Genomic DNA, 15,941 nt, shown 5'->3' with positions numbered 1-15,941 from the left:
AGTAGAGACGGGGTTTCACTGTGTTAGCCAGATGGTCTCGCTCTCCTGACCTCGTGATCCACCCACCTTGGCCTCCCAAAGTGCTGGGATTACAGGCGTGAGCCATCTTGCCCAGCCAAAAAATTATTTTAATTAGCATGCACAGAGCAATGTGACTGTAGTCCCAATTACTTGGGAGGCTGAGGCAGGAGGATAACTTGAGGCCAGGAGTTCAAGGCGCAGTAATCCATAATCATGCCACTGCACTCCAGCCTGGGTGACAGAGTGAGACCTGATCTCTTAAAAATGAAAAAAAAATTAAATTTCCTTCTGTTAAAAACGGTGTTCACAGCCGGGCACAGTGGCTCACACCTATAATTCCAGCACTTTGAGGGGCTGAGGCGGTGGATCACTTGAGGTCAGGAGTTCAAGACCAGCCTAACCAACATGGTGAAACTCTGTCTCTACTAAAAGTACAAAATTAGCAAGGCGTGGTGGCGCATGCCTATAATCCCAGCTACTTCGGAGGCTGAGGCAGATGAATCGCTTGAACTGGGAAGGCAGAGGTTGCAGTGAGCCGAGATCGCACCATTACATTCCAGCCTGGGCAACAAGAGCAAATCTCCATCTCAAATTTTTTAAAAAAGTGTTCACTCTTCTAAACGTTCAGCATTTTGAAAATACATAATCAAGGAGAATAAAAAGTAAAATTTTAAAAATTTAAAGTTTAGAAAACATAAAACTGGTGAAATTTTTAAGAAAAAAAATCCAGAAAGAAAATAAAACTCAGAGTGCAAAAAGAATACAAAGCTGCCTGTAATCCCAGCACGTTAGGAGGCCAAGGTGGGCAGATCACCTGAGGTCAGGAGTTTGAGACCAGCCTGGCCACCATGGTGAAACCCCACCTGTACTAAAAATACAAGAATTAGCCCGGTGTGGTGGCACGTGCCTGTAGTCCCAGTTACTGGGAGGCTGAGGAGGGAGAATCGCTTGAACCCAGGAGGCGGAGGTTGCAATAAGCCAAGATCATACCACTGCACTCCAGCCTGGGTGACACAGTGAAACTCCATCTCGAAAATAATAAAAAAAATAATAATAATAGCCAGGCGCGGTGGCTCACGCCTGTAATCCCAGCACTTTGGGAGGCCGAGGTGGGCGGATCACAAGGTCAGGAGATCGAGACCATCCTGGCTAACACGGTGAAACCCCGTCTCTACTAAAAATACAAAAAAATTAGCCGGGCGCGGTGGCGGGCGCCTGTAGTCCCAGCTACTCAGGAGGCTGAGGCAGGAGAATGGCGGGATCCCGGGAGGCGGAGCTTGCAGTGAGCGGAGATCGCGCCATTGCACTCCAGCCTGGGGGACAGAGCAAGACTCCGTCTCAAAAAAAAAAAATAATAATAATAATAATAATTATAAGGCCAGAGCGCAGTGGCGCGATCTCGGCTCACTGCAAGCTCCACCTCCCGAGTAGCTGGGACTACAGGCGCCCGCCACCATGCCCGGCTAATTTTTTGTATTTTTAGTAGAGACAGGGTTTCACCGTGTTAGCCAGGATGGTCTCGATCTCCTGACCTCGTGATCCGCCCGTCTCAGCCTCCCAAAGTGCTGGGATTACAGGCGTGAGCCACCGCACCCGGCAAGTCTCTCTATCTTAACATAGTATTTGTTTCACTCCATTTCTTAGATTAAGATGATGGGGAAAGAGCCTATTCACCCTATCCTATTACATACATCTCATTCTATTCAGAATTTTATTGAACTTTTTGCCGAAAATTTGTCATGTATCAATCAAACACTGCCTATAATACCAAGGATTCACACACAAAAGCACACACACAATTTGACAAGCTGCAGACACTCACCGTGCTGTAGACTGCTGAGACAGTGGGAGTGAAGATTCGATCCTCAAGAGGCTGTTGCACAGGTCCTCTAGGAATTCTAGAAGAGCGAGTTAAGGATAAGAGAATTCAAAAATGGATGCTTAATAGTTAAGAGACAACTGCCACCACAAATTTCCACCAACGACCTAAGCACTTTCACCCAATTAGTAAGTTATATACTTCTCCACCAAAACTAAAAAATAAAATACTTCAAACGTCCTAAAATGACTATATCAATCTCTTCAAAAGCCTTCCCATGATAAACATTCCATGGAATCTCAAAACAAACACAACTATACAGTAAGTGTCCAAACTTGAGGCCCATGATGAGATTCTGCCACCTTTATTTTCTACTAAAAATAACTGGCTGGGTGCAGTGGCTCAAGCCTATAATCCCAACACTTTTGGAGGTCAAATTGAGAGAATTACTTAAACCCCTTGCAAGAGTTCGAGACAAGCCTGGGCAACACAGCAAGACCTCGTCTCTACTAAATTAGCCGAGTGTGGCTGCCAGCACCTGTAGTCTCAGCTACTCGGGAGGCTGAGGTGGTAGGATCACTTGAGCACAGGAGTTTAACCAGTTGCAATTAGCACACCTCTCTACCAAAAAAAAAGCCTAAATAAATCAGTATGAGACAGGAACTGCCAGAAATTTTCCACAGAATTTGAATTCAAAGAAATGACCCCCGTAAAACTTTGTACACTACCACATACTTCCTTCCTAATTCTGCCTGCCATCGTGCTTATTACCAGTTCTCACCGAACTCTGTATCTCCAAGCATAAATCACTGGATGTTTCTTTCTCTCTGAGCTCAAGATACAGGCCAAACAGCTTTTCATAGTGCTACTTAAAATTCTAATTCAATAATTGAGCAGTGTAACATGCACATACAATAATCCAGAAAATGCTGATTTTTTTAAATCCATGACTGAAATACAGTAGTACATCCACTTGATATTTCTGTATTTCAAATTGCTGTAATTTATATCATTAGGAAATACAAGCAAAACTATTAGTAAGATTATATAGATGGTATGCAATACTGAATTAAGACTCTAAGTAGAAATATAAATGTAAAAAATTTCAAATTCTCCACTTTCTTTTTCTAGTAGAATAATACAAGGCAAATTTCATAAATAAATACAATTTGATGGTTAAAGATTACTGAAGCACAACAGACTCTGATTATTAAAGTACTCACTACATACATGTTACAACAAATACCAACTAGGCAAATACACTTGCAGAGACTAAATTTCATCAGAGAAGTCCAAGAATCCATGAGGAGGTTACATGATATGTATTAATGATATGTTTCCCACTTATGCAGAAAAGAGAGCTCCAATACATTTTAAAGAACAAATGTTTATGAAACTTCATGAAGGATGAACTCTCTTCAAAATAAACCCTCTTGATCAATGGCAATCATATCTGGCACTGGAGTTGTTTATAGTCAGTACCTCCTTAAAAGGTGCATTTTCACAAAGTAAAAACAAGAAGTGAAAATAAACAGAAATTGTTTTTCAGTCTAACAAAATACTAAAGTCATTTATAATTCCCAGCTGAACATTCCTAAACCTTGCCCCACTCCACTACAAGAAAAACTACTGCCCTAATGTTCAGCATAAGCAATATTCTTAAAGTGAAAGACTCAGGTTATCATTTCCTCATTGAAAGGAAGATCAAGGATACCAATGTCATCAAATAAATACTGATTTACAGGTAAAATAAGCAACTAGTATCAGGAGATAAAAAAATAATGCAAAGGGTCTTTTTCTATATTATTTATTATTTAGGCAAATATGTCGATGTCAATTTATGCTTTCTTTACTTCTTATTTCTACATAGTTCTGACAATAAAAAAGGAAGTTAACTTCTATAATACATAAAATAATGGCAGAATTACTAAACTATACACTATTTCACAAAGATGCCGAACATAATTTCTCAAAAGATGTACTTTTTAAAATACAGTTACTCTGGAAATAGCTATAGTCTTCTTTTTTTAGTTTTTTATTTTTTGAGACAGAGTCTAGCTCTGTCACCCAGGCTGGAGTTCAGTGGCACAATCTCAGCTCACTGCAACCTCTGCGTTCCAGGTTCAAGCGATTCTCATGACTCAGCCTCCTGTGACTCAGTCTCCCAAGCAGCTGAGACTACAGGCATGCACTACCACAGCTGGCTAATTTTTTGTATTTTTAGTAGAGACGGGGCTTTGCCATGGTGCCCAGGCTGGTCTCGAACTCCTGAGCTCAGGCAATCCGCCCACCTCAGCCTCCCAAAGTGCTAGGATTACAGACACGAGTCACCACACCTGACCATAGCTACAGTCTTTTAATATTACTTCTGAACCACACGAATATGTTTTTCAAAAATTAAAAAAATCCAATTTAAACAAACCAGCTCCAGCCCAGCCCACAAGAGACCCTGTCTCTATGAATATATATTTAAAAAAAAAAAAAAGCCAGGATCTTTTTGTAAATAGCCCCTACAAAAGAAAAAATAACCTATTTTTAAAAAGAGCCTGGCACAGTGGTGCATACCTGTAGTTCCAGCCACTAAGAAAGCTGTGATGGCAGGATCCCTCGAGCCCAAACATTCACCTGGGCAATTCTTTCTTTACTCTCCTTACCTTTTACCATTGAGATCTAAGGAAATAAAACTAACCAATTTTAAATTCTGTTTCAACTCTACTTAATGCTGGCTGTTAATTCAGGTCCAAAAACCCTATTGGAAATCAAGAATTTTTCCACTACTAGAGCGCAGACACAGTGCTTATGTATACTACCTAACACCCCTAGCAGAATCTAGGCAGCACCCTTAATCAAACACATTAATATCTCTACAGCAAAATATATGAATATTCAAACTTCTACCCTTCTGTCCAGAAATTTACCAATGCAAGAAAAAGAATAGTTTTCCAAGCTCTTGGGATTTTAGAACTGCAAGACTATACTATCTTTATCATTGAATCTTTGCAATTAGTATCTCTGAATGTACACAACTAGAAACCATTACATTAGATTTTGTTTTGTTTTTGGAGTATAGTGGTCTGATCACAGTTGACTGCAGCCTCAACCTCCTGAGCTCAAGTGATCTTCTCACCTCAGTCTCCAGTGTAGCTGGGCCTACAGGTGTGCACCATCATGCTCAGCTAATCTTTAAATTTTTTGGTAGAGGTGGTGTCTCCCTATGTTGCCCAGGCTAGTCTCAAAATCCTGGGTTCAAGTAATCCTCTCGCCTTGGCCTCCCAAATTTCTGGGATTACAGGCACGAGCCACCACACCTGACCTATATTAGATTTTTAACAAATTCAGAAACATTAGTCTCAAAGAGCTTAGCCAGAAAACCCCTTGTTCTGGCTCTGATTTTCTATGAACTCAGACACAAGTCAGCACATATTGCTAACTGATTTCCTACCAGTCATATTTAAGTTTACCCAGAAACATATCCGGTGTATAAGTTTAGAAACATACAAACAAAAAACCAAAACAATATTGCCACAGCCTATGCAACAATGGCTGCTGACTACACTGTTATTTCTACACAAGATAAAAATACACATTTTCTGTGAGACAAAATGATATACACATGCAAAAATGAGTGATACACTCACAAGTTTCAAATGCCCTCACATTTTTAGTTCTACAACAGACTAATATGCTTTAACAGTGTTTTCTAATGCCCAATTCAGATTCAAATACAATCAATCCATATGACAAAGCAAAGGCAGAAGGCAACAAAGTAAGCCTCTCTCCTCAAAAATGCCCACCTTGCACAATAGGAAAAATATGGAATCAACCTAAGTGTCCATCAGAAGATGACTGCATAAAAAAGATGTGGTATATAGACACAATGGAATACTATTCAACCATAAAAAATGAAGTCATGTCTTTTGCAGCAACGTAGATGGAACTGGAAGCCATTATCTTATGTGAAACAACTCAGAAAGACAAATACATGTTCTCATTTACTAATGAGATTTAAATAATGTATACACATGGAGGTAGAGTGTGGAATGTCAGAAAACAAAGACTCACAAGGGAGTAGGGGGTTGATGAGAAATTACTTAATGGGTACAACATACGTTTTTCAGGTGATGGACACATTGAAAACCCTGACTTCACCACTACAGCAATATATCCATTGAACAAAATTACACTTGTCCCCCACAAATTTATACAATTTTTTAATTGCCCACCTTGAAGAAGTATCAGTAACAAAAACAAGTTGAAGTTAACAATTCCAGTTGGACCTACATCTGAACCACTCAAATGGCCTTGATAATAATCAAAATAAAACATGCTGATTCACCAAATTTCTCTGGACATAGATGTGGATAATAATAGGTGAGCTACATACATTTGGCAGACTTTAAAAAGCTATATTTTAAAGAATAACTGAATGCTACTCGCATATGATAAAAATCAAAGTTTGCTGGAAGTTATACTACTGGCTGAAAGTTTTTATAGGTGTAACTATAAGATTTACAAAAATGTTAAGGCCTTGTCATTGACCTGAAATGCTAGAGCACTGTTAATATGTAATTTCAAAAAGTGAATGTAACTTTAATGTGCTAAAACTTTCAGTGATGGAACTTACGTTAAAAAATAATCATGATTGGCCAGGCACGGTGGCTCAAGCCTGTAATCCCAGCACTTTGGGAGGCCGAGACGGGCAGATCACGAGGTCAGGAGATTGAGACCATCCTGGCTAACATGGTGAAACCCTGTTTCTACTAAAAAATACAAAAAAACTAGCGGGGCGAGGTGACGGGTGCCTGTAGTCCCAGCTACTCAGGAGGCTGAGGCAGGAGAATGGCATAAACCCAGGAGGCGGAGCTTGCAGTGAGCCGAGATCCGGCCACTGCACTCCAGTCTGGGCGACAAAGCGAGACTCCGTCTCAAAAAAAAAAAAAAAAAAAAAAAAACATGATTAATCTTGAACATGAATGGTGGTTATGGCTGCACGATGTGAATTTACTTAATGCGACAGAACTGTACACTGAAAAATGATTAAAATGGTAAATACTGTGTTATGTATATTTTACCACAATAAAAAACAAACTTTTAAAATAAATAGATAAAAGAACCATGACTATGATTGAATAGGCAGAGGAGCTAAGTTTGGCTTTACTATTCTGTACAAATAGCGTGCAGATTCTATCAAGGATACACAATCTTTCCGATTTTGTATTTCCTTCCTGGAGTAAAAGAAGTGAGACTCTTTTCATCGAAAAAGGTGCTTTGTGCTAAGATGATGCAGCTAACGATCAGACTTCTACGCAATGCAACCACTTTCAGTATGTATCCCTAGGAAAAAGGACAAGCAGTCATCCACATCATCCTCAACTTCACATATCCTCTACCTCAGTATTCCAAACCGTGGTTCTCAATTCAGATAGGAAGAAAGGAAAAACTCATGAATTTGAGGTATTGCTATATGTTACCTCAGGTAAAATAAAATGGCTGTTTTTTATGATATGAAACTGAAGTTTTTAACTTTGAAAAACCAAAAGGAAGGGGGCTTTAGATAAACATCCAAACCTTAAAATTAACACTTGAAAACCAAGATAGTGTGGTACTGGCAAAAGGACATGCAAACAAATCAATAAACAGAATGTAAAACCCTTAAGAAGGCCCACAAAAATGTGGTGAATCGATTTTTCACAAAGGTGCAAAGGCAATTAAGTAGAGAAATAGTCTTTTCAACAAATGGTGCCGGAACAACTGAAAAACCATATGCAAAACAATGACGCTCTTTACCAATACCGCACCCTTTGTACAAAAATTAATTCAAAATGTGTGCATCTAGTGTAAAACAGAAAACTATGAATCTTTTAGAAGAAACAGTAAGAGGAAACAACTGTTATCTTGGATTAGGCCAAGAGTTCCTAGATAATACATCAAAAGCATGATCTATTTAAAAAAAAAAAAATTGATAGGACCAGGCACAGTGGCTCATGCCTGTAATCCAAGCACTTTGGGAGGACGAGGTGGGAGGATCACTTGAGTCCAGGAGTTTGAGACCAGCTTGGGCAACATAGCAAGCAAAGCCTTGTCTCTACAAAATATTTTTTATTTACTTTTTTGTTTGTTTGTTTGTTTTGGGGGGGCGGAGTCTCGCTCTGTCACCCAGGCTGGAGTGCAATGGTTGGATCTCGGCTCACTCCGGCAAGTTCCGCCTCCCGGGTTCACGCCATTCTCCTGCCTCAGCCTCCCGAGTAGCTGGGACTACAGGTACCTGCCACCTCGCCCGGCTAGTTTATTTTGTATTTTTTTAGTAGAGACGGGGGTTTCACCATGTTAGCCAGGATGGTCTCAATCTCCTGACCTCGTGATCCGCCTGTCTCGGCCTCCCAAAGTGCTGGGATTACAGGCTTGAGCCACTGCGCCCGGCCTCAAAATATTTTTTAAAAAGAAGAAAATTGATAAACTGAACATCATCAAAACTAAAAACATTTCCACTGTGAAAGACATTGTTATAAGAACAAAGGGACAAGATACAGACTGTGGTAAATACTTGTAAAACTTACGTAAATAAGATAAAGGATTTGTATCGAAAATACATGAAGAAACTAGGCTGGGCACAGTGGCTCATGCTGGTAATCCCAACACTTTGGGAGGCTGTGGTGGGTGAACTGCTTGAATCCAGGAGTTCAGGACTAGCCTGGGCAAGATGGCAAAACCGCATCTCTACTAAAAACACAAAAAACTAGGCAGGCATGTCGGAGCCTGTAATCCCTACAACTTGGGAAGTTGAGGTGGGAGAATCACCTGAGCCCAGGAGGTGGAGATTGCAGTGAGCTGGGATAGAGCCACTGTACTCCAGCCTGGGCAACCAGAGTGAGGCACTGTCTCCAAAAAAAAAAAAAAGAAAGAAAGAAAGAAGAAAGAAACTAAACACTCAGTAACAAGACAACAAACAACCTAATATTTTTCAAATGGACAAAAGTTTGCTGTGGTTGCTGTTTTGAGAGACAGGGTCTTGCTCTGTCGCCCCACGCTGGAGTGCAGTTGCAGGATCATGGCTCACTACAGCTTAAGCAATCCTCCCAGCTCAACCTGTAACTGGTATGTGCCACCATGCCCAGCTAATTTTTTCATTTTTTGTAAAGATGAAGTCTCGCGCTGTTGCCCAAGCTGGTCCTAAACTCCTGAGTTCAAGCAATGCTCCTGGCCTTAGCCTTCCAAAGTGCTAGGATTATAGGCATGACCCACAGTGCCTGGCCTCAAATAGGGAAAAGTCTTAAATGAATGACACCTAATCAAAGAAAATATACACGTCGCAAATAAAGACACAAAAGGATCTTTATTTCCTTAATGAAACATCATTAAGTGCTGACAAGGATGAGGAGCAATTTGGAAGTCTCACACATTGTTGGTAGAGTGCAAAATGGTATAGTCACTTTGGAAAGCAGTTTGGCAGTTTCTTATGAAAGTTAAACATACACTAACCATATGACTCAGCAATCCCACCCGTAGGTATTTACCCAAGATAAATGACAACTTAAATTCACACAAAACCCTGAACACAAATGCTTGTAGTAGTTTCATTCATAATGTTCAAAAAAACTGGAAATTAGTCAAATATCTTCTGGCCAATATACAAACTATGGCACATCCATATAATTGATTACTAGTAGGCATTTAAAAGGAATTAACTATTAATAGACACAAAGACATGAATGGATCTCAAATGCTAATCATTTTAAGTAAAAGAACCTAGACTCACTGCACTCCTGCCTGGGCAACAGACTGAGACCCTGTCCCTGAGGGAGTGCAAGTGGTGGAGAAGCTAGACTCCAAAAGACTGTAAGTCCATTTATGTAATATTCTACTTAACACAAAACTGTAGAAATGGAAAACAGATCAGTGCTTGCCAGGGGCTAGAGGTTGGAGGCAGAGTTTATCCACAAACGGACTTTGTCAAAGGAATGTAACAGGGTAAATGGAAGTTTTCTGTGTCTTCTATGTAGTAGGTTACAAAAACCATTCATTTTTCAGAACTTATAAACTATGTATCTAAAATAAATGAATAGTCAGTTCCTCAAAAGGTTAAGCAATAGAGTCACCATAGGGTTCAGTAATTTCACTCTTAGGCACGTATTCAACAGAAAAATAAAAAGCATGTCCATGTAAAACTGGTACATGAATGTTCACATCAGCATTATATATAATAGCAAAAAAGTGGGGATAAATGTCCATCAACTGTTAGATGGACAAATTGTGGCAAATCAATACAATGGGATTTTATCTGGCAATAAAAAGAAAGTGCTGATACATGTATATTACAGATAAACCTTGAAAACATATGGTAAGTGAAAGAAGCCAATCACCAAAGACTGTAATATCGTGGGATTCTGCTTCTATGAAATATCCAGAATAGGTAAATCCATAGAGATAGAAAGTAGGTTAGTGGTTGCCTAAGCTGAAGGGAGAGGTGGGAGGAAGGAGGGTGACTGCTAAAAGATCCTGGGTTTCCTTTTGAGATAAACAACATTCTCAAACTGTGGTGATGGATGCACAACTCTGGATATTAAGTATAATTTAATACAGTTAACTGTACATTTTTACATTTTAATTGGGTGAATTTTATGGTGTGTGAATTATATCTCAATAATGCTGTTACCAAAAAAAGTAAATATTATTGCATGTAATTTACAAATATAGAACTCCATGGTGAGACAAGCATCTTATCTGTTCTACCACTCTCACCCCAGAATCCAGAATATTGCAGAAAGAAGTCATAAACTCAAAATGTTTCATCTTCATGATCTGGTTCAACAGACTTTAAAAAAGTATGGCTTGCCAAGCACAGTTTCACATGCCTATAGTCCCAACTACTCAGGAGTCTGAGGCAGGAGGACTCCTTGAGTCCATGAAGTTCAAGGCTGAAATGCACTATGATTATCCCAAGCTGCTCTCCAGGGAGATCCCATCTCTTACAAATTTAAAAAAAAAAAAAAAAAAAAGGAGTATGGCTCATCCTGCGAACCTACACAAACAAAGAGAATTGTTATGCAACAGGAATAAACAGGCACCACACAGGAAAACAGCTGGGCTTGTGCGACAAACTACGTCCTTTTTCAAGGACAGGAAAAAAGCAATCTAATATCCACACTCCTGAAATCTTGCTTAATGACCTCACAAGATGGAAACCCGCCCAACCTGCTTTTTGACACTACTCCTAACAAAATTCTCTCTTCACTAATATCAAGAAAAGATCCTTCTCCACAGCCAATAAACCCAAGTCAAAGCACACTTGTACTAAATCAGTGGATGAAGACTGTCAACATACCTAAGGAGAGATTTAGTTACGGCGCCTAGAAATAAGTCAACGTTATTTTCAGATAAAAGAGATCAAAGTTTAATGGTAAAAATAACTTCATGAAGTGAAAAATCATGGTTAATTATCAGAGAAAAACATCCTCCCAAAGTGCTGGGATTACAGGCATGAGCCACCGTGCCTGGTCAAGAATTTCATCTTAATTTAAATCACTGCAGGATAAAATATGCAATAGGGCCGGGCACGGTGGCTCACATCAGTAAACTCAGCACTTTGGGAGGCTGAGGCGGGCGGATCACTTGAGGTCAGGAGTTCGAGACCAGCCTGGCCAACATGGCAAAACTCTGTGTCTGCCAAAAAATACAAAAGTTAGCCAGGCGTGGTGGTGGACACTAGTAATTCCAAGCTACTCGGGAGGCGGAGGTGGTAGAATCGCTCGAACCCGGGAGGCAGAGGTTGCTGTAAGCCAAGATCGCACCACTACACTCTAGCCTGGGCAACAGGGTCTCAAAAAAACAGAGCAAGGAAGGAAGAAACGGAGGGAGGGAGGCAGGGAGGGACTCATTCCAACAGACATTCCTCCAACTTTAAATCAATGTAATCAATACCACTGTGAGTGAAACTGATGAAACAGCTACAAATTTCACCTTTATGTTATTATTGTATTTATTAAATCATTATATTGTCCAAGAACGTATCATAAATACTTTCTGGAATCAAATAACTTGTATTCTGCACACACAGGCAGGGAGCTACAATAAAGTACATCCAGACCTTCAGAGTATAACCGGTAACAAAAAAAAAACTTTCTTTTCATCACACTTGAGAGACTGGCCATCTGCTAAAGTTATAAGTTATATACAAAAAACTTATAAATGAAATCATAAATTACAAATTAAAAATGGAATAAGCTTGAGAAGATTTATGAAATACGTGCCAAAGCCCAATTAAGATGCTGTGAATTCTCAGGCCTAGAATGCAACTAAAGAATGTTGCTAGTTTTATATGGTAAGCTATCTGAGGAAAAAAGAAAACACCAAAAAGGAAATAGTTTTAAAAATGGAGGTATTTCTGACTGGGCATGGTGGCTCATGCTTGTAATCCCACCATTTTGGGAGGCCAAGGCGGGTTGATCACCTGAGATTAGGAGTTTGAGACCAGCCTGGCCATCATGGTGAAACCCTGTCTCCACTAAAAATACAAAAATTATTTATAAAAACAGGTAGCCAGCCAGTGGGCCACAGATTGCAAACCCTGATTTTTACCTAATAAAACAGTTCAGCTTATAAATGCTATGGTTATATAATACATTTGATAACAAAAACTGTAAGTTACCAAACATTAATTAAATTAATCCATGATATACTTATAGTGCTATGTTAATAAATGGACAGTGCTAAAGAGACATTCTTAAAATCATCATTAATAAAAATTTGATGGTATTATTTGAAAGAGTATACATGACTTAAACTCAGGACTAGGTTCTTAATAATTAGAGCAATTTATTTATTAATTGACACCCTCCCACCGCCTTGACTCTTGGCATCTCTTCCACCCCATCCTCCTAATTTTCCTCCTCTCCAGATATTCTTCATAGTCATCAATAATTAAAGCAATTTCTGATATGCCAATAGTCCACTGAAATGTTAATTCAGTAATAATGGCCGTAAATTCTTAAGTAATTTTATTCTATAACCTCAAGTAATTACTTAAAAATTAAAATAATAGATGTCAAGAGAAAAAAAATGATGTATCCATCCATAGTAAAAGGAACAGGATCACAAATACATTCCATTTCAATTCTCTTTCCTATTCAACCACCTTCACTAGTACTAAAAATTTATATTGAAACCAAATATGCTTTAATTCTGACAAAGTTACTATAATAAAGGGGAAATATTTGGATGTATTTTTTTAATTGATAATATTTGTAAAAACACATGGATCTCCTCGTAGCACAATGTCTCACTAAAGCTCCTTAATGCTTTTAAGATAGGCATTGGTGTGATTTGTTTGATTTAATGTACTATAATAACAGACTGAAAATTGCAGTCCAGCAACCCAGTTCATATGGTCAGCTAAACTCTACTCCTATATCACTTTCTATTCACTTTCCCTGTCCCTCTTCCATACTCTTGACTATTACTATCTACCCAGTCCCCTACACCAAAAGTTCACTATTTACACAGCAAGGAGGCAAGGAGGCAACCAAAAAGGAATGCTAAATCCTCCCTACCCCGTATCACTTAACTTTTATAAATCCTGTTTTAAGAGAACTGTAAAATATATATATATATAAAAAAATTATAAATAATGCCCTAGAGAATATTGAGTGTGATTCATTTTATCTGGAGATGAATGGGTAAATGGTGACTATGAGGATAAACTTACAGCAGTGGAAGAATGAAAGAGGAAAAATGAATGAAGAAACAAGATCCAGGCCAGGCACGCTGGCTCATGCCTGCAATCCCAGAACTTTGGGAGACCAAGGTGGATGGATCATCTGAGGCCAGGAGTTCGAGACCAGTCTGGCTAACATGGTGAAACCTCATCTCTACAAAAAACAAAAAAATCAGCCAGGTGTGGTGATGTGCGTCTGTAGTCCCAGCTACTTGGGAGGCTGAGGCACGAGAATTGCTTAAACCTGGGAGGCAGCAGTTGCAGTGAGCCAAGATCACGCCACTGCACTCCAACCTGGGTGACAGAGCAAGACTCTGTCTCAGGGAAAAAAAAAAAAAGAAAAAGAAAAGATCCATCTCTGCTTTTTTAAGTGACCAAAATTCTGTGTTCGTATAGCACTTTGTCCACAGAATTCCTTACCATTTCATGCTGCAGGTGTTTTGGAGTCAGACAATCTTGGGTTCCATTTCTAACTTTATCCCTTAGTAAACTGTGCAATCATAGTTAACCTCGAAGCATTAGCTCCTCAATTATAAAATGGTGATAGTAAAAACAGTCATAAATTGCTCTGAGTATTAACTAAATCACTACATGAAATACTCTGCACAATGCCTGGTACACGATATTCAATCCGTTAATTCCCCTTCCTGGCCCTCAAACTAGAAGTAATATGATATGATCATGACCAGGAAAGTGGTACTAGAAAGACAAATGCTTAAGCCTTCTTGGTGGCTCACGCCTGTAATCCCAGCACTATTGGGAGGCCAAGGCGGGCGGATCACGAGGTTAAGAGATCGAGATCATCCTGGCTAACACAGTGAAACTCCGTCTCTACTAAAAATAAAAAAATACAAAGCATGAGCCGGGCTTGGTGGCAGGCACCTGTAGTCCCAGCTACTCAGGAGGTTGAGGCAGGAGAATGGCGTGAACCCAGGAGGCAGAGTTTGCAGTGAGCCGAGATCACGCCACTGCACTCCAGCCTGGGCGACAGAGCGAGACTCCGTCTCAAAAAAAAAAAAAAAAAAAAAAAAGTCTTCTTGAAAGCACTAGTAACATCCTTCTTCATTCAACCATCCTCAACAAATATTTTATTAGTAGCTACAAAATAGTAAACCAAACAACTTGTGGCACTTACATTCTATTGGGAGCAAACAGACCATAAGTCAGTAAACAAACGAGAAAATTAAAATAGTAAAAATTATAAAGTGGGCAAAGAACATGAACACTTTTCTAAAGAAGACATATACATAGCCAACAAGCATATGAAAAAATGCTCCACATAACTATCATTAAAGAAATGCAAATCAAAACCACAATGAGATACTACCTTACACCAGTCACGATGGCCATTACTAAAAAGTCAAAAACTAACAGAGGCTGACTAGGTTGTGGAGCAAAGGGAATACTTACATACTGCTACTGTGGAAATGTAAATTACTTCAGTCATTGTGGAAAGCAGTTTATCAATTTCTCAAAGAACTTAAACCATTTGACCCAGTAATCCCATTATTGGGTATATACCCAAAGGAATATAAATCGTTCTACTATAAAGACACATGCACAGGTATGTTTGTCATAGCACTACTCACAACAGCAAAGACATACAACCAACCTAAATGCCCTTCAGTGGTAGACTAAAGAAAATGTAGTATATACACCATGAAATACTATATGCCCATTAAAAAAAAATGAGATCATGTCCCTTGCAGGAACACGGATGGAGCTGGAAGTCATCCTAAGACAACTAATGAAGGAACGGAAAACCAAATACTGCATGTTCTCACAAGTGGGAGCTAAAATTTGAGTACACATTAACACAAAGAAGGGAACAACAGACACCAGGGCCTACCTGAGGGTGAAGTGTGAATGGAGAGTGAGGATCGAAAAACTACCTATCCAAGTACTATGCTTATTACCTGGGTGATAAAATAATGTGTACAGGCCAGGCGCGTTGGCTCACACCTGTAATCCCAGCACTTTGGGAGGCCAAGGCAGGTTGATCATCTGAGGTCAGGAGTTCGAGACCAGCCAGGCCAACATGGTGAAACCCCATCCCTACTAAAAAAAAAAAAAAAAAAAATACAAAAATTAGCCAAAGGTGGTAGCGCAAGCCTGTCATCCCAGCTACTCAGGAGGCTGAGGCAGGAGAATCACTTGAACCCAGGAGGCCGAGGTTGCAGTGAGCGGAGATTGCACCATTGCACTCCAGCCTGGGCAACGGGAGAAACTCTGTCTTTAAAAAAAAAAAAAAAAAAAAAAAATCTGTACACCAAACCCCCACCATGACATGCAATTTACCTATATAAACAAACCTGCATATATACCCCTGAACCTAAAATGTTTTTATAAGATTAAATAAAATACATAAAAAATAGTGAAAATGGTATGAAG

At 39.4% G+C, this 15,941-nt stretch overlaps 1 protein-coding gene across 32 annotated transcripts in view; it reads right to left on the bottom strand.

Annotated features, from left to right (window-relative positions):
* LOC105483079 (eukaryotic translation initiation factor 4 gamma 3) overlaps positions 1 to 15,941 on the bottom strand; it is a 369,254-nt gene that overhangs the window by 270,370 nt on the left and 82,943 nt on the right. For 30 of the 32 annotated variants that reach the window (XR_011625213.1, XM_071099229.1, XM_071099204.1 and 27 more), the window contains one exon: positions 1,844 to 1,919. The exons of the other annotated variants lie outside the window; for them this stretch is intronic. Coding sequence is in view for 18 of the 30 variants with exons in the window: in XM_071099157.1 (XP_070955258.1) it covers positions 1,844 to 1,919 (76 nt within the window). In the remaining 12 variants the exon portion in view is untranslated. The remainder of the gene's footprint in view (positions 1 to 1,843; positions 1,920 to 15,941) is intronic. 32 annotated transcript variants of the gene reach the window in all.

The sequence above is a fragment of the Macaca nemestrina genome, chromosome 1 (assembly GCF_043159975.1).
Source record: "Macaca nemestrina isolate mMacNem1 chromosome 1, mMacNem.hap1, whole genome shotgun sequence".
In the NCBI taxonomy this organism is placed as follows: domain Eukaryota; kingdom Metazoa; phylum Chordata; class Mammalia; order Primates; family Cercopithecidae; genus Macaca; species Macaca nemestrina.
The sequence above is the reverse complement of the archived record's forward strand: the minus strand, read 5'-3'. Positions and strand labels throughout refer to the sequence as shown.